The sequence below is a fragment of the Cololabis saira genome, chromosome 10, assembly GCF_033807715.1.
Source record: "Cololabis saira isolate AMF1-May2022 chromosome 10, fColSai1.1, whole genome shotgun sequence".
NCBI classification, from domain to species: domain Eukaryota; kingdom Metazoa; phylum Chordata; class Actinopteri; order Beloniformes; family Belonidae; genus Cololabis; species Cololabis saira.
Genome location: NC_084596.1, coordinates 16682428 through 16706203, shown reverse-complemented (window position 1 = coordinate 16706203; position 23776 = coordinate 16682428). Strand labels below are relative to the sequence as shown.

At 40.2% G+C, this 23776-nt stretch overlaps 1 protein-coding gene across 2 annotated transcripts in view; it reads right to left on the bottom strand.

The window, feature by feature from the left end:
* Positions 1 to 6320: 6320 nt before the first annotated feature.
* The window catches only part of LOC133452486 (enhancer of polycomb homolog 1-like), a 34007-nt gene continuing 16551 nt past the window's right edge, over positions 6321 to 23776 (bottom strand). For both annotated transcript variants that reach the window (XM_061731831.1, XM_061731830.1), the window contains 12 exons: positions 21309 to 21454; positions 20974 to 21180; positions 18278 to 18426; positions 17716 to 17863; positions 16478 to 16642; positions 16208 to 16297; positions 15767 to 15915; positions 14022 to 14446; positions 11649 to 11764; positions 11411 to 11549; positions 10241 to 10604; positions 6321 to 8037 (listed from right to left, as the gene is read on the bottom strand). In XM_061731831.1, coding sequence (XP_061587815.1) covers positions 7965 to 8037; positions 10241 to 10604; positions 11411 to 11549; positions 11649 to 11764; positions 14022 to 14446; positions 15767 to 15915; positions 16208 to 16297; positions 16478 to 16642; positions 17716 to 17863; positions 18278 to 18426; positions 20974 to 21180; positions 21309 to 21454 — 2171 coding nt within the window. In that variant the 3' untranslated portion in view covers positions 6321 to 7964. The remainder of the gene's footprint in view (positions 8038 to 10240; positions 10605 to 11410; positions 11550 to 11648; positions 11765 to 14021; positions 14447 to 15766; positions 15916 to 16207; positions 16298 to 16477; positions 16643 to 17715; positions 17864 to 18277; positions 18427 to 20973; positions 21181 to 21308; positions 21455 to 23776) is intronic.

Below are 23776 nucleotides of genomic sequence, written 5' to 3'. Positions count from 1 at the left end.
GTGGCAACCCTAATGGTAGGTAACATGAGAAGGGTGAGCCACAATCAACCACTGGTCATCAGTGATGACACCAGGGCTGCGCTCAACTTTTCTTGGGGAGATATGAGAGTTGGACTGATATCATGCTGGATGGACTGACAGGGTGGGATGAGGTTTAGTTGAATGTATGTTGATGCGTCACAGACAGATTGTTGCCATGACCATGGGGTCACCTGGCAAGAAAGATGGGTAGAGTAGAGCGTCATCTGCATAGCAGGGATACAAGAAGGTAACCTGTGCTTTTACTCAGAGCGGGTCATTCTCCCCTTTCTACCTTTCTTTAGAAAAAGGAATCATTGCTATTCTTAACTTGACCCTCTCTCAATTTTTTTTCAGATCGTTAAAGGGGCCTGAAATGTAAAAACAAATGTATATTAACAAATAAAGTTGATGAGACCAAATGTGAAATGTCTCGTTTTCATCACTTCTTTGAAGAATAAAAAAAAAAGTCAAATTCAATGTAATTTTTGTACTTTACACACCGTCCCACTTTTCTACGTACCAAAATGGGATGGAGTCATTAAACCTAACAGGACAGTCCGATTAATATCCACCTTTTTACACAGGAATCTCCAGCATGTTGTCAAAGATGGAGCCGAATGTCTTTATGACAAGATGATTATGAGCTGGAGAAGTAGAAGTGTAAGTGGGATATGAATAGATCCAGAACTATGGTGAAGTGGAAAAATAGTTTATAATGATGACTTGATGACCACAGCCAGACATCGTCACATCTAGGGTAACAATATGGTTTCACTCTGAGATTAGTCCAAGTTACCAACTATAGTGCTGCAGCATATTAACAATGCTAATTTGATTCACTAATTAAACCAAAAGTTGAGGAATACAATAACTAATTTAATTCAAGACAGTCTGAAGCCTGCAAACCTCTCTCTCCATGTAATTCAGCATCATTGGAGGACAGGTGGATGGTGATGGATACTTCACAGTCTGATCAAAGCACAAAGACAGAGGCATTTGCACACAGTGATCAGGCCTCTGCAGAAAACCTCCATCAACCTTATTTGCCCTCTGACTCATCAACTGTAATGAGGCTGTCAGTCCACAGTGTCTCAGCTGAATACTCTGCTGTTCATTAGCCTCTCGCTGCTGACTGAGAGCCAGGACTGCAGATGAAGATAGGACTGCGGCCGGGGAATGAAGTCAACGTACAGATAATGAGGCTGTGCTGCGAGAGCATCTTTGTGTCCGGTTCTCCTCGTCTTTGATCGTCTTAACCTTGCTTAAAGCACCGACTACTGCAACTAAACTCATTTAAGAACTACAAGTTCATCCGGCGAGAGACGAAACACTGCAGAGAAGCAAAACTAAGAGTTCATTAATGACAAAATAGTGCTGATACTTTAACAGACTTACCACAAAACATGTTAAATGGTATGAACTGAAAAAATACATCTTTCATAGTTCACAAATACTGGCATCTCTCAACATGCCCGTGTGATCCTGTGAACGTCTCACCTGTCACTTCAGGTTTTGTCAAATGTTATACAAGCAACAATAATGTACTTGTTGGGGATTACGTTCAGCTGTGGATTAATAAACATCTGACTCTGCGCTGGTTTCTGTTTTTCTAGCTCTGTTTTTCTGTTTGTCTTCCTCTTTTTGAATGTCATGAGCTGTTTGCCAACTGATTTTCCCCAGAGGGGACAATAAAGGTTTCGATCAATCAATATCTTGTGTGACCAATCAAAATAGGTCCCACTTGCTGTAATTATGCACTTTTAGTGTCAGAAAGCTGCCCAGGAGAGGCAGGTCTAAGTAAGGCAGGTTTTAGAGTAACATATGCAACCATTCAGACTTTTCTTTCTTTCTTTTTTCTTTCTTTAAAGGCCAACGTTTGCTCAATTCATCAAGGCAATGCCAAACAGATTCTGTATGTGAGACAAGGGCCAGACTGCAGATGCTAAACCTGTTTTGAGCCACTGAAAACACCTGATCTGACTCTAAAGTCCCCAAGAAAGAGATGTCAAACTGCTGTCAAGCAAAAATGGGATGTGAAATAGTGCCATAGGTCTCAGAGTAAACCTGGGTTTGTCCCAACTTTTGAGATGTTTGTGCCGACAATAAATCTAAAATGAGCGCAACATCAGTTCTCAGGTGTGTCTGCACTATTTTCCATCAAATATAGAGCTTTAATCATTTTAGTGGAGCTTGGGTTGACTGATTTGAGGTTAAAGCGCTCCGGTTGGGATCAGGCTGTGGAGATCCGACCTGAACTCTTTCTGGGTCTGGTTCTGCAGGGATGTCAAGAGAGAGATTATGAAAACAAGCGGGTGAAATCATCTTTTTTTCCACAGTATAGTTGGACTCTCCAGCAGGAACATAGAGTTGAGTCACTGCTCCTCCTCATAGAGGGGTCGTCACAATTATTCAGGCATCTGGTAGGGATGAATTTCTCCAATTGGGACACATGAACACAAGGACAAAGTCAATAATCTACAATAAAATCAGGAGGTTGAACCTCTCAAATGCACGTTTCACCTGAGGCTGGGACGAATGTTTTAGATGACAATCAACCTATTATTCAGAGAACCAGCTGGTTCTTAGAGACTGTTTTAAAATTTACTGAACACTCAGGGATAACAAATAGTCTTTTTTTGTTTGTTGGTGGTCTTTTCCTTGGATGTTGGTTTGAGCTTTCCGCCTGATCAAAAACAGTCTCAGTGTTTGGTAACTCAATACTCCCTGAGCCACACGATGAAATAAGGCCAACACAAAGGTGAAACTCTAGCGAACAGCTGTCCGTGCAGCATCTAAAAGGTGCTGCTGCCATAGTAACAGCAATCCAAAGCTTCCCACACATCTCATCAGTGAGGCGGCTTTGTGTTTGCAGTCCCACGCTCGGCAACGCTTCACAAGGTCACCTGGAGTCTTTTGTCACGTTCTTACAAACCGTAGCTGCACTCTCCCAGTTACATTTTCACATCTAAGTTGACAAACTTAGATGTGACGTGGAAATTAAGACCGACGGCCGTTCTTTAGTTTTCTGACACCCGACGTGATGCTTTCTAATGGCTCATGGGTGTTTCGTGTCATTTTCTCAAGATGTTGGAGAAACAAAACCACAATTAAGGCCTTTAATCTAATGCGTAAGTGGCCGAGTAAATTTTGCATCAGAAAAACTTCAAGCTACACTAATTCATATCTTTGGACCAAACAAGATATTTAAATATGCATCTAAACATAGAACAAGGAAGTTGTTTTCAGTTGAGTTAAACATACAAACCCAGTATGTTTCATGGGCTCCACACCAAGAAACAAGAGGACGTCAAGAGCTTCATCTCAGACGGCACCGGCCGCAGTTATGGATGCAGGATTAAAAATAACTCAACAAAGACTTGTTTGGTTTCCAGTTGAAAAAAGTACACCACAGCACGGCAACCGTTTGTAAAACTGCTTCCAAAAAAAACACAAGATATTCTGTAAGACTAAAAGAAGAAAGTCGAATGCAGCGAATACCAGTTGTGAAGCACGGCGGTGGACGAGTGGTGATGCGGGGCTGCATTGCAGTCGAGTATTATTAATGAAAATGTGAGGCCATCTGTCTGACGGCTGAAGAGGAGACTGGATTAAAGCCACCTTAATCTGACATAATGTAAAGAGGAGAGGGCCCAGAACGCCTCCTTAGTCCTTTTCTTCAAGTTACTGCCGCTAGAAGTTATTTATGGAATAGTCTGTTTCGTTCTCCCACATATTTACCATATTTTAAGACCTGGATTGTTGTGTTGTGAAACCTAAACAAACCTCTTAATTTAATTGCATCTTTCCCTGTTTTTCCCCATCCGCATGTAATTGATGAGATCGACACAAACGCTGCAACTATTGTTGACTCGGCTTCTCATTTATTTCTTTGGAGCTCCTGCGTTTAAACCAAACACAGAGACTTCAGCAGTATTTACTGATCTGACCAAGTTTATTGCCCAACAGAACTTGCATCACACAAGAAATGGCACTTTTTCTTCTCCCTCCGCCCGTCTAAAACAATCAATTACAGAATCTGAATATCAATTCAGACAAACAGCAAAAGCGATGTCAGAGAGTTGGACTCTGCAGCTCCTTTCGACTTCCTCTGCTCCTCTTCGCGGCAGATTTACATTCAAGCGCCCTCCCAACTACATTCACGGGAAGCATAACGACCCTGGCGTTGGCGTCTCTTTTCTTTTCCAGAGGCAGAGAGGCGAGAACAAATTCATGTCTTCCTCAGCTTTCTATCAAATTCAAAACCTCCAAGAAACAGAGTTCAATACTGAGTCTCAACCGGTCGAAAAAGGGATGTGAACAGATGAAGGAAAACAACTACATTTTCTTTTTCTCTCTCTTTTGAGGCCATGTCTTAGACTAGGGGTCAAGAAATAACACAAACATCTGAGTTTCTCTAATTCGGTTAAATACTAATTCAATACTTTATCTCTATCCATTGTTTATGAAGGAAAAGACAACCTTCCACCGTTTCCACGTCGCTGAAACAGCAACACTACGAGAGAGGACATGGGAGACTAACCAGTGATATTTACTTTGTGGTTTTTTTTCTTTCCCTTGTGTTACTAACAATAATCAATACTAAAGATGGTCGTTTAAGAACCTGCAGCTTCACTACTGAAGACCCTGGTCAGGGCTAAGTGGAGCTGTAACCAGCCAGCCGGCCCAGTTGACCATACATGAGCTAAACGTGACCTGTGAGAGGCCGTGGAGACTCTACCGGCGCTGGTCCAGATGGACGATTAGCTCCTTAGTTGGGGGTTCATTTTCCAAATGTGTAAGTCACAAAAACCACAAGGAATCGTCTGTGCATCCTCACCATGTCCTACCACCATCTTTCCATTTCCCAACTGGTTCAAGAACCAGATTATGGACGTTTTATGTTTTTGACTGAACCCCAAGAGAAAACTTGCCTGTGAACTCTAATGCTTCCTTGAAAACCTTCGATGCAGACCTTCATCGCTGTAGGTGTGCTTCACCTGTGTTCTGTTAGGAAAAAAAACAGACCCTCTAAAATCAAACCAAAGGGACCAGTGCGTCAATGCTAGGGACTTTGAACCCGTCCACCCAAACACCACCAATTTTACTGGCACAGAAGCTCTGGAGAATTATTAGACCTCAACATGTTCGGTGTCAGAAAGTACTCCTTCGGATTCAACATTTGGAGTATTTCTAACCTTACCCTGGAAAAAATGTTTTATTCACTTTCATGTATGCGAAACGCTCTTGCAGCCTTTCCTAGAATGAGATACCCAGTTGCAGCAACATCACTCCATAGAAAACAGAAATGAATCAAAGATGGATTGAAAATCATTATTGAGGGCTGTTTTACAGACGTGGATTAGTTCTCATCTCTAAAGAAAGAACGGAGGAGTTTTATACTACTTCTGTAACGCCTGGCTTTTCTAAAAATAGATTACAAGCTTTAAACAAATAAAATTAACTGTAGAACTTGTGTTCATCACTTTCTAGTAGTATTTAAATATCTTTCCATCTTCTGCTCATACGGGTCGGGTCATGGGGACTCCTCTCTCCCGGACCGCTTCATCCACGTGGAGGTTCCCGAGGCGTTCCCAGGCCGGCAGAGTCTGTCCTGGGTCTCCTCCTGCTGGGACGTCAGAGGCCAGAGTCCCCTCACCTGGCTCCTCTAGTCTGAACCCTCCTGGAACCCGAGCATCTCAACACGTCTGAGGGAAGCCTGGACACCCTACAGGGGAAAAGCTCGCAGCCAGAGTTGAGGGTGTGATGTGAACCGGCTCAGCTCCGTCACCACGGCAGACCGGTGCAGCCTCCGCCGCACATTTGACCCCTGACCCAGAAACCACTTTTAAAAAGCGCTTTTAGCATTTCAAATACATTAAGTTTGATCCAAATGTTCGTCCCTTACATTTCTTTCTCTTTTGTAAATATTTAAGTGTTTAAACTGCAAAACAAAATCATGCTCAATATTTTCCTGACCACTTCCTCCCATATCTGAGTGCATATTTACATTTTTCAGAGCATATTACCGTATACAAAAACATTTTATCATTTTTAATGAGTTTGGATAATAGATATACAGAATACTTTATTAATCGAAGGAAATTTAGGGTGATGTGTTAAATCTCAGATAACTGCTGTTATCCAAACATGTCAGTTTGCAAACATGCATGAAACAAAACTGCACAAGCGGATCACAGCGGTGATTTTTTTTCTGGAGATGGTGGCTCATGTCCACCGTGCTCGTGTCCACCACAGGACACACTGAGGGCCGAGACAAAAACGAGACATGCTGATCGAAACACATAATGCCCTGGATTTTTATTTCATTTTGTGACATTTCAGGATTTCTTTTTTCATGTGTGTGGTGGGACTACAAAAAAAAGAAAACAAAATTAGTCATGAATGAAAGTGGGCCATTGAAACGGGCATAGGGACTGTGGTACAGACAGAGAGAAACTACAAGTAGCCTTGTTCAGTACCAAACTCTTCACAGAAGAGAGCCATTTTTTTTTTCTTAGGTTTTTATTTTTTTCCCAAATGAAGGCACCCGATAACATGTGGTTCATGGCCTTTCAGCCTTCAGGAGTTTTTAAAAAGAGAAAACTTTTTTTTTTGTCCGTTTTTTTTTTCTTTTTTAATTCAATTCATACACATTTTCTTCATTATATAGATGCTGGAATGATAAATGTCAGTTACTGCATTTTTTTTTCCTTTTTAAAACTCCCTTAGTTTTTCCTTTTTTAAAATGTTTTAGATCAACAAGTAACAAAAGAACAAAGTCATTAATGGAGGACATAAAAAAAGGAAATACAAAAATATTTATTAAAAAAAATTGGGGATTACTTTTTGGATAAATTAAAAAAAATAGCAAATGAGGCTTTCTGGTGCAAACCAGAAGCTGGAAATTTATTTAATAAAAAAAAAAAAAAAAAAAAAAAAAGCAGCAATCAACTGGGAAGGAAAAAAATAAAAGATATAGTGCTTAAATACTACAGAAGCAGCAAAGTCTTCTGGAAAAGTCTTCATCCCCATTGTTTTGTTACTTGGAATAATATGAATGGAAGAGCTTTGTGGAGACCGTTCAAGCCACTGAACTGATGCCTACAGTCTGAGCCCCAGCTGTGATCTTCTAGTGTCCTGCGCCTGAATCTCTGTCCGTCTGAGGATTTAACATGATGACACATGGGGAAAGGACACCCAACAAATAAAAAACGGGTGAAAGCCCATGTCTGATATCCCAAAAACAAAAATACAAAAAAAAAAAAAAAAAGCCAATCAAAATAACCAACTACAGCATGAGGAACTGGCGAGAGGCTTTTATAATAAACAAAAAAGAAAGGCGTGGGATATAAAAGACATGGACGTAGAGGAGGGGGAAAGGGACCTGTAAACACGGCACAATAAATAGATCCATCAGCAGGTTCTGCACCTCTGCACCATGCACCTGATGACACGTTTCTCTGTGGTACAACTTTCACTCCTCATACTCGCACCAGTTGCAGTTTGTTGTTTTTCTTTTTAATTTTTTTCATATCGAGTGCAAAACATCACAAATGAACAATTCTGTATTCAAGTAATGTTATATACAAGAATAGGGGGTTTTGGGGGGGGTGGGGGGTGGGATATTACAAATATGCAGTACTGTACATATAATTGCCATATTAAGAATTTACAGACAATCTCTTATTAACAGTAACAAATAGGGCGGGGGGTGGGGGGGCAGAGAGGGGGGGTGGGGAGAAAGAAGTACGAGACGAGCATTGCAATTAAGTCCCAAAACAGTTGCCATGGAAACCTAGACTTGCCATGCTCATTCATCCACCACCTGCATTCACGACTTACGAATGATGCATAGCACCAAAGAAAAATTAAAAAAAGAAAAAGAAAAAAGAAAACTTTAAATGAAAAGAAAAGTCACGTTTCCCTCGAGCTGTGACCAGAGGCTACGTGACCTCCATGGCCACTGTGTTCTCTGATAGACTGTTCAGTGCTTGCTTCTCTTGTTCGTGATTCTCCCTGAAAGCAAACAAACAAACACCGTTAGAATTCGGCAGCAGGACATTTCTTTATATACAACATGAGGTTTCTGAAGCAGAACTTTTTAAATGCCTCACGATGAAGTTATTGCCCACATATGTGTTTATTTTTTACAAATTACCACTTCTGATACTTGTGATAATATTTTGTGGAGATCACTCAAACCAAACAAAATGCTTTGAATGTTAATGGTATTGATATTATTTCTGGTGTAGCAGGTTTACCCTTTTTTTAAAAATTGGGGGGAAAAAAACTACTAAAGTTAAAGGGTTTTTATTGGGGATGGATATGTTCTCACGGACATTAATACATGCATGTTGTATGTGATTCTTCTAGATCCTGCCCCGGTAATGACAAGACATCATCTCTAATGGCACTTTTCCACTAGTACCTACTCGCCTCGCCGCTTTCCCACTAGGGGTCTAACGTGCCGAGTAGATACTTTTTCTGTAACTATTCTGCCGAGGTTCTAAGTGGGTGAGTCGGCTGTATCTGACATCATCACACTACAGGCCACCGATTGGTTGGGGGGGTTGGAGTCAGACGTCTGAGTCAGGATGTGACATCAGTGAAAGAGCGACTATGACGGCGGCTTCTTGTTAATTTTATTTGACAGGCAATGGCAGTTTCGTGATCCAACTCTGAGGTGCAGATGTTCATAAACCTGGTGGCCGAGGAGAGAATTAAAAAGGGATCTAGACGGGCGATAAGGAACGACCAGATCTACCAGGAGCTCTGTCACTTCATAACGGACTTTTCAACAGCGCCACTGATTTGTTATGTAAAAGAAACCAGGCCGAGTCGAGCCGAGTAGGTGCTAGTGGAAAAGTGCCATAATATACTGATCAATAGCCCCGCTGGCCACGCCTTAAAAATCTCTGGATACTGATGAGCTGGAGACCAACAGCAGAGCAACACCCCATCTATCCACTAATCCATCTTCTGAGGGTCAGTACAGCTCAGTTCCTCAGCACATGCATCTCATGTTTACTTCGTGTTTTAAGTGTCAGATGGAGAAATCAAAGATTAAGTGCTCCAGAAAACTCGGTTTCCAGATGAATTTTCAAAGTCCAGGTTGCCAAATTGTGAACGGCAAAGCTGAACACGTTTTATATGAAGTTATTACCAATTCCATTGCCCCTTTCTCCGGGTAATACAAGTCTGGGGGGGAAACGGACAGCAGACCTTGATCCGAGTAGAATAACCCAGCTTCCTGATCTTTATCTCCACCAAACACATTTTCTCAGAACTAATTTTACCAGAAGGCAGCACAACAAACAGGTGAGATCAATCCTCAAGCCGGCTGTCTGCCCGCCGCGAGTCACAAACTTGATCAAAAACGGGACAGGTGTGCCTTTATGATGTTCTAAGGTGATTTAATGACAAATATTTTCTCCCTTTTATTTCAGCCACACAGCAGCTTTTGAAAAAACTAAAACAATAAAACACCAGGATGTCATGAGACGATGCCAAGTTTTTTTTTCCCAGCAAGAAAAATGATCTTAGAGCAAATTGCTGTCCTCGGAGACAGACATGTCCATGAATCTGAAAATACTGACCCTCTCCACATCACGAGTTTCAGAACTTTTTCAGGTTGCATTTGTGACGGCAGGGCTAAATACATTGCTGCTAGGGCTGTTCGATTTTGCCCAAAAATAAAATCTCGATTTTTTTCTCTCAAAATCCGATTTTCGATTACGATTATTTTGTGAATTGACAAAAGGCAAAGAAATGATTTCAAATATGCTGCTTTTTTATTGAACATTTGCCCCAAAATGAATGAATAAAGTGCAAAACTCTGTAAAATAAGTTGAAAAAAAGTTTTAAAAAATATAATAAAATATAAAGTTTTATCTCTGAAAAAAAAAAAAATCAGCAAATCAGCCCTTGCAAACATACATTAAGTTATATTTCCAATTTAAAAAAAAAAAAAAAAAGGTGAAAAATCGATTTTACGAGTTTCACGTTTTAACATCGTTCTAATTACATAATCGCGATTACGATTTAAAATCAATTAATCGAAAAGCCCTAATTGCTGCTAGTTTAATTTGTCTCAAGGTTCGCTGAATCTTGATGAATTTTCAATCACGATCTTTGATGAGACTCTTTAACTTCAAGGTCACGAGTTTCTCCAAAACAAACTTATCTGGTTACTTCGAGTAAAGCCGGCGTTTTTCCTCACCTGGGCACCATGTCCAGCGGAGACGCTGAGGCCGTGGCGACCTTGGGTTTCTGACAGTTGGCGGTTGCTGCGTGGGCGAGCTTTAAGGCGGATGTTGACATAGTGGTGCCCAGCGTCCGGGGCGCGTGGATGCGCTTCGCGGCGGGAACGCCCAGACGAAGGCTGTTGTTTCCCAGCAGGACCTGAGTGGTGGCGCTGTTAGTGGTAGTGGTGTTGGCAGGGTGGGCGGTGCCGTTGTTGTTACTGGTAGCAGAGCTGGTGGTGCACGGGTGGAGCAGGGCAGACGCCGGGGTAGTGGTTGGAGGAGCCGGGGCAGCTGGGAATGGGGATGTTGTGCTCGAGAGGTGCAAGCCCTTATATACACCTGAAGGGTTAAAGGAGGGCGGGTAGTCATGGTGATGGGGGGGTGAAGGTGGAGGGGGAGGGATTTGGAGATTTGAAGTTCAAATTATGAAACGTATTTGGAAAAAAATACACTATGCACACGACACCGTTACACTGAAATACCTGAAAGTATTAAAACCTGAACCGTAACCAGGCAACAGCTGCTGAAGATGCTTCCACAGAGCCACAGAAACCATATTAAAACTTTTAGCATGTACAAAATATTAATTCATGCAAGGAAGGCCATCATTCATGACTGGTTTATTCTCTCAGACACACTTGCAAAGTATGTGTGCGACTTTAAAAAACATCCACAAAATCTAACCCATCGATGTAGCACTTTTATCTGTCAGACAGACTTTCGCAGCAGCTTCATTTTTAAAAATACATCAAGTGAAAGTGTCTTCATTTGCTACTTTTGTTATCTGCAAAACCCTTTTGACCGGTATTTCAGCAGTCGTTTGAGGGGCAGCTTTGCTGCGATTTGTTTTCATCGTGCACAGTAGAACAGTAATTACCTACATTGTTCATTTGCAGAGAGTTGAAATTAAAACACTTGAATTCAAGAGATTTGACTTTGCGTCTATTCGTTTTCAAAGTGCTCCCAGCGCCGCTTGTGTTCAAGTATAATTGTCATGCACTGAAATTGTTTGTAAACAGAAATCTAGAGAAATATTTTATGCCAGAAAATGTTTTTATTTGAGAACATTCCTGTTAAAAAGGGCCTTTAACACAGACAATGAGGCGTCGCTGCCACACGGACGGTTGCATGCAGAGCCGTCGTACCTGAGGGGGGGAGGACGCCATTGATTCCGCCTCCCTGGGCCAGCTCATCCTTGGTTTTTAGGACCAGAAGTTGGTCGGTGGAGATGACGGCCGAGGCGGCGAACTGAGCACTGGCCTGGTCCAACGTGTTTGCGAGGCTCTGTGGAGGAAGAACGAGCAGGTGGGGGGTGAGGATGCTTTTAACAGCACCCAGACGCATGAATCCGTTGGCTGCGGGCTTCCTGGGCCGGGTACTGACCTGTGTGCTGTTGGCAGTGCTGTTGGCTTGCTGTTGCAGCTGGATTTGCTCCAGCTGCTGTTTGTGCATCAGGGCCAGCTGCTCCTGATGCTGCTGGTACTGTTCAGTTGTGAAAGCTGAGGATGACAAAGGTCGTTTTACAAGCTTGTACAAAACACACACACACACACACACACACACACACACACACACACGACTGAAATAGCACACTTTACGTAAACTAAATACTTTCTACAGAAATGCAGTGGGATGCTTCGTTTGTCATCATGGTGAGTTATTCAAATATGTCATTTGAATTTGTAAATCATCTTCAGCTCACCATAAATCATTAAATATAGAACTTTTTTGCAACAAATAGCATCAATTTGCAACATCTAGATGAACTCCTCCCTTGTTTCTAATATATTTGAGCGTACAGTAGACCTGTGTTGAAAAAAATCGATTTTCCGATTCTAAATCGATTCTCATATTAATTCCTAAAAATCTTTTCTTACGTCTAAAGATCGATTTTTTTTAATTTTTTTTTTCTCATCATTTTCGCCAGGTGAACTTTAATTCCAGTATTCGGACACAGAGTTTGTCATGACACTTCTGAAAAATGCCAGCTAGTGACACAATAAATTAGATAAGCTAAAATGATTTGTTTACTGCATGAACTGTTGCAATGTCTTTCTTTTTTGCACTTTAAATGGATATTGAAAGGCCTGTTTGAGTTATTTCTTAGTTATTTCACAATAATTATTGTGAAATTATTATTTCACTAGTTATTTTACAATCATATAATTCAGGCAACAGCTCAAAAAACATTTTAAATAACACTAAGCCAAATCAATATCGAATCGGATCGAATCATGATAATCGATTCTGAATATTAAGAATCGGAATCGAATCGATTCTTGACATTTGAATCGATACCCAGCCCTAGCGTACAGAACCTTTTAATAATACATTTTAGTAAAGGTCCTGGCTTCTAGTGCACGTTTCCCCCCGTGTTTATATTTAATAGTCTCAAGTCTTTCTACACAGGCTGTGTATTGATTGTGAAGTCTATTCCCACATTTCCAGGCATTAAGCGACCTTGTGTTTCAATGATTTATTGATTTACTTTACTCCCATGTTCTCTGCTACACGCGCTCCAAGACTCCTCGTCACTTTCTGTACATCTCAAAGTCACAGCTCGTCCCCTGGCACGGTCTGTATCTGGAACAGCTTGATGCCCATGTCTTCCAATCTGACGCCGTCTCATTTAATCACATTAATACCCACTGCACAGCGTCAATTGTGTTTGCAGAATCGCTAATGTGTCCAACACACAGGCGTTTTGGTTTGTTCATTATATTTGTCTCTTTCAGTCCGTCCATACAACTACACAAGATCAGTTTTTCACAGAAGAGAAATCAATAAGCTGTTTTTCAAACCGTCAAAAACACAGATTGCCACTGGTCCTAGGTGGTATTACTTTGACGGCAGTCAGGAACTGGTCGTCTTGATCTCGTTACCTTTAGTTTGAATGCTACGCTGTTCAGCATCTCATGAATTTATTTATTCAATCCAGTTTTAATTGACACCTTGTGGATTGGATGAGGCGAAATAAATCAGGCCTGGACCTGAATTTTAATAACAGATGCATCACGAATGGTCAATTGAGGGGGATGTTAACTTCAATGTTATTATAGAGAGCTTTTGCGTCTACATTTTGCCGTCAACACAATCATAGTGTCATGTATACAAACACTATTTTTGACTCTGCTTAATTGTAGATAGTTAGATTCTATATCAAACTATGTGGCTCTTTTTCCTTCTAAGTTTCGTAATCTGAATGAGCTGCACTACCCTCATCAGTGTTAAATGTAATTCTCAAGTGACAAAACTGACCCATTAAACAAGCGTAGCCTAAAGGCACATCATGCTAGTTTTAGATGCGTCGCCTGTTCTTTTAAAGTGTTAACTAAAATGTTAAAAGCTCAAAGTCAGAACCAGTAATTACACCAGCTAGCCTGAGAGAGTGCGTAGCCACGACGGCAGCCGAGCCACTCATTTTTATAGTTTTATTCTGTTTAACATTTTTTAAGGTATCTGTTTTATTTATTTATCTATCTCTTATAATGTTTTTATTATTTATTTATTTTTTTTATTGTTGTGGACTGATTATTTTTTAGCCTTAATCCTTGAACTTTTATCTTTTTATAAATTTTATATATTCTATATTGTATGTCAGGGTGCATTGGTCTCCCAGTTTTTTATTTTTTGGTCTCCCAGTTTTTATTTATTATGCTTATTTTTCAATCAAAATATCAAAGCACCTTGTATTTCATGTACCTGGATGAAAGGTGCTATATAAATAAAATTTGATTGATTGATTGATTGACTCACCAGCAGTGGGCGTGGGTGCAGGGATAACCCTGGCCGGGCGCTGAGATCCAAACGGCTGCCCCCCGGCCGAAGCGAGCGGGCGCTTCAGGCCTCGGCTCAACCTCCTGAACAGAGGGTGGGCATTGTCCAGCTCGTGTAGTGGTAGTGTCCGTGGTCTAAAGTGCCTCCATCGGCATGACTTTATATTCAACAGTATCTGACTGAGGTCCGTGGAGGAGGGGGAGGAAGGGGAAACGGAGGAGTGGAAGGAAGAGGAACTTCTGTCCGAGGTATTTGTTTCTGAGGTACTGGCAAACTTGTCAGTGGCCGGCGAGCGTGAAGTAGCTGAAGGAGGAGGAGAAGCGGGAGGTGGCAGGTCGAGCATTTCTGGGTCCAGTCCGTGGAAGACGTTGTCGTAGTCCGTGCACGCTCTGTCCAGTAACACCCTGAGAGGAGAGGAGGAGGAGGAGGAGGAGGACAGAGTCAGATGCTGCATTCAGACACCGGGACTCACCCATACCTGTCAAGTCTCCCGTTTTGTCCGGAAACCATCATATTTTAAGCCCCTCTTTCCCGACGTCCTCCCGTAAATTTCCCATTTTAAAATATAATTTTTAAATGGCAAACTGATTTTCCACTACCCTCGCGATAACTTCCCCCCTGCTGTAGCCTGGGTGGCAGTTCTCGCGAGGTTAGTGGCGACAACGGGAACAAACTCAGAAAAACAAATCAGAGATGGATGGATATAACGAGAGAGAAGGCATTTCTGCCAAAAAAAAAGCGTAGACTTTGTGTAAATATCTGTAAAAATGGAGAACCGAATTTACTTTCCTAAAGAAGAGCATGATGGGGCTCAGTTACTCGTTCTGAAAGATGCGTAAGATTTTAGTGTCTCTCACGGGGAAAGGACTGATGTCAGCAGGACCAGCACTGTGTAATAGTCAGTCAGTGAATGCCAGAGAGCCACATGTTTGAAAATGACCAATTAAAAGAAAATGTAAATGTTTCACTTGAAGACAATCAATGTGTATATAAACTGAAAATATTTTAAATAAAAAAGTGTGCTTTAATTCCCCTTTGTGATTTCATTGAGGCTCTATTACAGGGTTTATACAGCAATCCTTATGTTAAATTTAATACCAATTTAATACCTTTTTCACTACCTTCAGATTTAAAAAAAAAACTGTCACAACAATAAGTGTTAATCACAGACCTTTTAAGATTAATACAGATTTTGAACTATAGAACACTATACAGAACAGATTTATAGACTCATTGATGTTGACCAGATGTTTCACATTTATTTCACTTTGTGAATGACAATAAAATAGACAGCTTAAAATGTAAAAGGTAAAAAATAATACCAATTTAAAAAAAAAAAAATACCTCTGACAGTGAATTTAACGCTTTTAATGTCCTTAAATTTGGCAATTTTAATTTATCACTTTTTAATACTTTTTAAAACCCAGCGGAAACCCTGTATTGTAGGAATTACAAACATGGGAATGTCCACAGCATTTCAGTGTCAACAAATGTTGGCCTGTCAGATTCTGAGCACATAATTGTAGTTTGTAAGTGGTAGTTATTTTAGATTTCTCGTAAATCTGTCTTAAAATGTAAGATACTGGTCCTCGGTTAGGCTGGTGGGACAGCGGGTGGCGGAAAATGTCCCGTATTTTTAAATCCAAAACTTGACAGGTATGGACTCACCCAAGTATCCTCAGAGTACCAAGTACAATTCACTAAATAAACGGGGGTTCACTTGCCTGCCGCCTCGTCCCACACGTCTTCGAGCCATACCCAGGCATCGGCGTGGCACAGTGAGCGTGGTCAGACTGTAGCGAAAGCGAGCTTCGGCCAAGCCGCCCTCCCAGGGACCACACCAAGGCCAACTACCCACCTTTTCTTGACGAGCCTGGACACACAAACAGAACGTCAACTCTTCCACCCTCACTATAAAACACCTTTCATGTGTGAAGTCTGATAGTAATTTCTCCTTTAAGTCAAGCTTTAACACCCCAGTCTAAAATTGAGTTCAGTACTGGCTTAAGATTTTAAAGAAATTCTAGTTTAACTTATGTTTTGGTTCCCTGTAAGGCATTATGATCGGTTCCCTGACCTCACAACTAAAGCTACTGTCATTTTATTACAGAGAATCTGTAAAGTGCTCTGTCATGACTGGATCACCAAAAGCTTATGATCCTTACAGCGTAGTACTGGCAGCCTGCCTTCCTCCGGAAAGCGTAGGCACCGTCTGGGTCGTTCTCCTCCTCTGCTTCCGAAGAGCCTGAGTGCAGCTGTGAAGAGATACGTTTGCGTGAGCAGAGGATTCATATCCAGCATGTCTTTTTGCAGTTCTAAATGAACGTGTCTGGACCAAGTTGCCTTAGGGTTGTTAAAAACAATGGCTTTCATTGGTTTTAGACGAAACAAAGAACAAAGTCTGGAAACCTCCTGAATGGCATACGTAGCTGTACCTGGGAGTAGGGCTCGTCATCTGAGCTGGGGAAGTCGTACTGGTTCAGGTCCTTGGCGTTGAAGGCGACTGGACCTGGATGATGGGGTGCACCCGACGACAAAGGTAGCACCTTCTGTTTCTTCTCATACTTCCTCTTCTGCCGAGGAATTTCAGTCTTTTCGGGCTAAATGAGCAGACAAACTTTATTAGTACCACAGAGGATACATTAATATCCTCTCATTCTACCTCCCACTTCCCATCTTTATTTAAAAAAATGTCACTTCTTAAAGATACATTTCTACATGTACATCTACTTGGCCAACATATGGACAAATAAGTGTATAATAAAAGTATAACTTTGCATGTGAACAGTGTGTGCGTGTGTGTATAATAGGGATGGGCAGTATGGACTAAAAAATGTATCACGATAATTTCTGGCATTTATCCCGATAATGATAAAAATGACGATTAAAAAAAAATACCAATTCAACTTTTTAACTATAAATCTATCACCACATTCAGTCTTCGGAGCCCCCAAAACACTGCTCTAAAAGAATACTAAATGCTACTAAACTACACCAATTAAATTGAATTAATAAAAACCAATTAAATGAGTCCACCTGTACTGCAAAACTGTAATGACTCAAGCTCCTCGCTCTCAGATCCGCCATGTTTGTTACACAAAAGCATCATCAACGGGGATTTATCCATCCTTCTCTCTTTCTTTCTTTCTCTCTTTCTCTCTTTCTTTCACGCAGAACCATAAATCAGCTTCACACAAAAACATCAACAACGGGAATTTATCGTTTTTACCGGGAGATGACAAATTCTTACCGTGGGGAATTTTTTTTGACAGTATATCGTGAGCGGTAAAATATCGCCCATTCCTAGTGTATAATATATAAATATAAACATTACAGCTTTGTCTCCCACTAATTCCATCAGTATTACAAAATAAGGCCTTCATTCAAAACAAAGACTGTCCAGAGCATCTTCTGTTCATGATTTAAATCTCTGCCACTTGTGTTCGGAGCTACCTCCTCCTCGTTATGAAATCTGTTACTGAGCCCTTCCTGTCTCTAACTTTGATCCAATCAGTATTTCCTACAGAAGCAGAGGCTGCTTCTGGCAGGACTAGAGCTCATTTGCATTGGTCAAATACCCAAATTCCCCAAAACTTCCATGCTGCAAAGGACGAGCTCAACATAAGACTTCCATACAGTTTCTCCAAAGCTGTGCCAAACTCCAATTTCTCACCTTGGACTTGTAGTCTTTGAGGTCCATGTGGTCCTGGTGCCGGTATTGGTTGGTGAGAGGAACAAGAGGAATGATCTGTGGCCTCACCAGCGCCCGTTCAGCCAGAACTTCTGCCATCACTTCACCACCATAGTCTGACATGGCATTTCTGGGTGAGGTAAAAATACATACATTAGTCAACTCAATTTTATCTAACTAGCATCTGTTACAATACAAAATAGTGTCTAAAAGAAACATTGGCAAGTAAAAATCTCTACTGGGCGAGAAACACTGAAGCCAAACAGTGGCGAGGGGGGAAAAAAAAAAAAAAAAAAAAGAAGAAAAACTTGAGCAGGACCTGACTCCGAGTCCAGGTAGATTTTCAGATAAAAACGGAATCATTTTAATTTCATATCAATGCAGGAAACATTTCCTGAAGCACAGCATCCTCTGCAGAAGGATAACTTTTTTTATCACAGTTTAATCTTTTAGCAGTCACTCTTTAACCTTCGTTGCTATCAAAATACCTTTGTTCCATGTCAGTGCTGAAGCGTTTTGTGTTCGGCCCTGAGCGCAGACCTACCTCTTCTCAAAGATCTCCAGTGTGAGGTGCAGCAGCTCTCGTTTGCTTTTCTCTCTCCTCTTGATCATTTCGAGGATGGTGACGGCTCGGCTCAGATCCCTGCGAAGCTTCAGCATCTTCTCATAGGACGCCTCGTCGTTCTTACGGTTCTGAATGTTCGTAAGAAAAATAACATTAGCAGTGTTTTAAAACCAGTCAATACTAGAAAACACCCAATAATTATACATCAACCGTGGCAATCACAATAAAATGACTCGTGTTCAAGATCGATTTCTAAGCACTGAAATGTTTCAAAACATTGTAGATTTTTTGGAAAAGTTCATGGATATCAACTTTGCATCAGATAGTTCAAAGATGAAACAATTCAGCTATTTTAATGACTTATTTTTACAGCACCAAAACTATTAAGAATAAATAATTATATTTCATGATATTGCATCCAAATAGTTAACGGAGTGAAGTCTGGGGAGAAACAAAACAAAAACACTGAAGTTCTCTCATTCGTGAAGGTGCTGGCACTAATTACTGCAGCCACAATCCCTTGCTGCCTGCAGCTCTGGGTTAAGGCGATTTATACTCTGAGGAGTTTTTCTTCCGTCATAACATTTTTAGTTAGTGGTCCTTTAAGTGTCCGAGTACTTTATTTTTCAGTAGGAAACAATTCATTGACCACTCCTAAAGTTTTGGGAGTCACAAATCTCGTCAGTCTGATCCTTTTAGCCAAATATTCCCAATGCCATCTCCTTCACTCACAAAAAAAAAAAAACACTCAGCATGAGAGTTCCCGTGAACAGCAAACCTAGTTCAACAAATCCCACCGTAGACTTTAATCAATTAGTTGTTCATTACTTCACTGAAAATGAGGAAACCATTTCAAAAATGGCTTAATTTCTTTAATTTTTCCAGATTTTCTTAAACTAGTGTCCTAATTATTTCATTTCAAATCCAGTTTGATGGAACAGAGGGAGAAATTATAAAATATTGCATAATTTAATGAGACTTTAACAAACTGCCAGTAGAAAGGCAAATGTGTTGTAATATTGTTAAGTTCATATCCGGACCAAATTCTTTAGATGACCACTTGGTGGCAGCTACATCCCTTGCTAGTCTTGAAGACATCCCACAAACTCATGAAGCATGTTATCTGTGATAAGTAGAAGTTTAACATTTTTAAGAAAATAGTGAGCCAAAAAAGAAGTAACCACCACTACACTGGTCTCCTCCTATACTGAGATTATATAATATAGGAGAACACGTGCTGCAGCTCTTTTCAACAACAAAAAAATAAAATAAATAAAGAGACCATAGGGACACAGCTTCAGCTGATATTTTTGTAGAATGAAAAATGCCTTTTCATCTCTTAAATTAAAGTTTCCCCAGTACGTATCCAGACATTTAAAGGAGTATGCAAGATCAATCAGCAAGTTACAGGACAGTTTGGACCGAGCTTAAAAGTAAAATACAACTCATATTGTGAGCTCTAAAATACATCAACAAAATCCAGCAAGAAAACTGTTGGAGAGCTGCCGTCAGTAAACCCAGACGAGCAAAACATGCAGATTCACCAGGGGCCACCTCCACTGCGCAACATAAATAATGTTAGCATCTGCATAGTTCCTTCATGACAGCTGTAACTGATTCATAAAGAGCGGATAGAGGAGTCTGGGAAAAATCTAGTTTCAGACATCAAGTGAGGGACAAAGGGGGAGAAGGGAGTGTGCACGATGCAGTTAACCAGTAACACTAAAAACTCAATAGCATGATGCGACTTCACCTGCATGGTTGAGTGCAGAAGATCATCATCATGCACTTTATGTAATGAAACACTGGTGCATGAGGATTGTTGTCAACCATAGCAAAGATATAGACAATGTTTACAGTTAGGCAAATGAGCCCAGCTGCAACATGTTTAAAAAAAAAACAAAAAAAAAACAACACATTTCAGACAACAGAATGCCATTGCATCTCTTAACCTCTAAATCTATCCATGAAAGCTCAACAAAAATCACCCTGAAACTCCCATGCAAGTCTTGTTCAGCACCAGTGGTGGACAGTAACGGAGTAAATTTACTTGAGTACTGTACTTAAGTACATATCCAGGGGATTTGTACTTTACTTGAGTATTAGATTTCTTTGGTGCTTATTACTCTTACTTGAATACATTTCCAAGACAAATATTTTTACTTTTACTCGAGTAAATTTCTAGGAAGGCTGAAAAGTACTCGTTACTTTCAGGTCTGCTCTTTTTTCTTCAGGTTTTATATAACATTGTTGTTCTAAAAGCAGCACATCAGTGCAGCTGGTTTCAAAGAGTTAATTCTCAGAAACAAGAGTTAAAAGATCCTTAAATTAATTTAGAAAAAATATAGTAATTTACTGATGTGGAAAATAAGAAATTTACTCTTACTCTTACTTAAAGTAAATTAAAAGCATTTACTTTTGGATACTTAAGTACCTTTAAAAGCAAGTACTTTTCTACTCTTACTCGAGTAATATTTTGACTGAGCTACTTTTACTTGTAACGGATTCAATTTTGACCAGTAGTATTTGTACTCTTACTCAAGTACTGGGGTCGAGTACTCTGTCCACCTCTGTTCAGAACAGACATACAAATCAACCTGAACCAAACACACAGCTTAAAAATGATAAAAATTGCATATGAACTCCAGATCAAATCAAAGAGGGATGCTGCTAACCTTCCGTGTTTGCATCTTCTCGGTGCGCCGTCGGAAGGCCACGTAGGGGTCATTGGTACTGGAGCCATCTCGTTTCTCCTGCTTGACGGTGGGGATGAGAGAGTTGGCTTTGCTGTTTTTCCTCTTACGGCTCCAGTAGTCAAAGACCTCCTTGATGAGCTCGTCATCCTCTTTCAGCAGCAGTTTCGCCTCAGGAAGACTCACAAGCTGAAGGGTGGGAAACATCAGCGAAATAGTAAATTGTTATGGAGGCGTTCCTACCATTTCAGGTTTTAACAACCGTTTTCTCCATGACTGTATTTGAGAACAGCATGAGGAAGAAACATATTACTAACCTGTTGTCCACTGCCTTTCTCCAGCCGGTCAATCATCTCCTCAAACTGCAGGTAGCTGATCTCCAACCTCTTTTTCAGCTTGTTGACGAAGGCCTCATCGTCTGAGTCCAGGTCATAGTCTGGTTGTTCTGTGTCCAAGCTGAAAGCTGCGGGACAGAATCAAAAATTTAACTCGACTGCTGCGGAAAACAGACACTGCATTCAACAGTTATTGAGCTAATATGGCAATTTGGATCCTGATGCCATTATCAAAGTGGACTATAAAAAGACTTTTGCTTAAAAAAGATGAATAGTTCTTATTTGTACTACTCAATCATTTTTATTCAATCATAATGATGTATCGTCAAACTTTCCCATTGCTAAATTGCCAGTAGTATTTCTGAAAAAGCCACCGTCTCTACTAGAAAGGCAACAATTGCAATCTTCTTGATCAATACCCACTTCTTTCATGGTTTGAGTAGCCGATTCTGATTATTGAAGAAAGACAACCACAAACAAAATAATTTAGTACGTTTTTGAATCAAGTTAAACCTTCAAACTCTTACGGATCGTATAAACTTAACCTTTTCCACTCAGTGGCTATGGAGAATTGAGCAAACATCTCACAAAGAAAGTAATAGTAGAAATATCTTAAGTTTGACAACTGTCAAAAACAATGCATCAAGCTTTGACGCATCATGGACACCAAGCTGTTTGAATGTCTGAAATTAGAGATAAGAAGATTAAAAAGGTCCCGGTAAAGGTTGTGTATTTGGTGTTCAAGTGATGTTTCAAATTTCAACTTTCTTTTTTCCCCTTGTCTGCATTTATATTAATGGTTAATGCCAAGTTTGGTAAAACTTAAAGCATATATATGCATTTTAATCTTTTTTTTTCCTCTTCTCAAACTTCATTATCAACTATAAAAAATTAAGTTTATCCAGCGACAGGAGTTCAATGATTCTGTAATACTTTACACGTTTTTTAAACTCCCACTGCAGATGTCACTGAAACACAACAGAGCTGGTTGTCTCTGCAGGCTTAAACTTTCTACCTCTCAGCTTTTGTCAGAGTTGCAGCATTGGGCACGCTCAGTAGGGGGACATGAATTTAAGGGTTAGACTTCTTATGTGGAACATTTCAGTCATTGTTGCCCCACAACTTATTCTCATCAATCATGAATTAGTAACTGTTAACTGAGTTTTCTCTGCTCAGATTAAACGCCAGTGTGACTGCTGGGTCTTCGATTTGCAAAACATATTTATTGACTGGAAGAAGAAAAGTCTTTTCTCTCAGTGCTGGTAAACTGTCACGGTTGGTCAGGCAGAAAAATCGGTCGATTTGGGTCACCAGCCGAGCAATCAGTGCATCCACGTTCAATATGCTTTCAGTGCCCGTCTGTTTGCTTTCATGTCACACATCCAAAACATGCAAAAAGTTGCAAATTCGCAGGTCAAAAGCTCATCGTTAGATGTTCCATGCAGCCAGAATTTATTGATGCCTCCTAACTATTCATATTGCATCAAGGAAGTTTTAAGCACAGTAACACACCTTCAATTAAAACTCAGCCTGAAAGATCCCGCAAGCACTCAAACACTCAAAAAGTTTAATAGTTTTCTGGTAAAAGTCACAAAAAGTTCAGTTGGTTTATGTATTCCACACTTCTTCTATGCTTGAAATTGAAATGCAGACAACGCATTCAGTCCCACAAACTTATGTTTGTTTTCTTTTTTGAGAGTTCAAATGAAGAGTGAAAATATTTCACAGCGGGATTCAAACATTTGCAATTTAGATGACACTCCTTCACTGAGGGGGCCACAATACAGGGAAAAGAAAAACGCATAACAAAAAACCCAACATGCTCCAGCTCCTTTCCTCCAGGAAAAAAATTATATGAACAAATGAATGAAATTTCTTTGGACTTCAGTCAACTGGAAGCTGTCACAACAGAATAGGAATGACCAGCCTCGATTACATAACTTCTGCCCTTTCTGATCAGACAAATCAATGACTGGAGCCGAGATACCGAGTATCAGGTGTTGTAGTGCGTCTATATAGATAGTTGCAATCAGGTTAGGGCTGTGCGATTAATCGATTTTAAATCTAAATCGAATTTATTAATCACAATCGATGTTAAAAAAAGGAAAATCGGAAAATCGATTTTCCTTTTTTGCAGCTGGCTGCATTACAGACAGAGCTCGTCTAGTCATCTTTGTTTTTTCAAGAAAATTGTAAATGTTGTCACTTTACTAAACTCAAGGAGGATTTACAGTATCTTTCAATTGCACTTCATTCCCAATAGGGAAATTTGTTTGCTATTTTTCTTTAAAAATAAAGATAAAATATTTGAAACAATTTATTCCATTGTCTTTTGTAGTTTTACCAAAAAATCGAAATCGAAAATCGGATTTTCAGAGAAAAAAAAAAAATCGGGATTTTATTATTGTCCAAAATCGCCCAGCCCTAAATCAGGTATATATTTTTTTTCC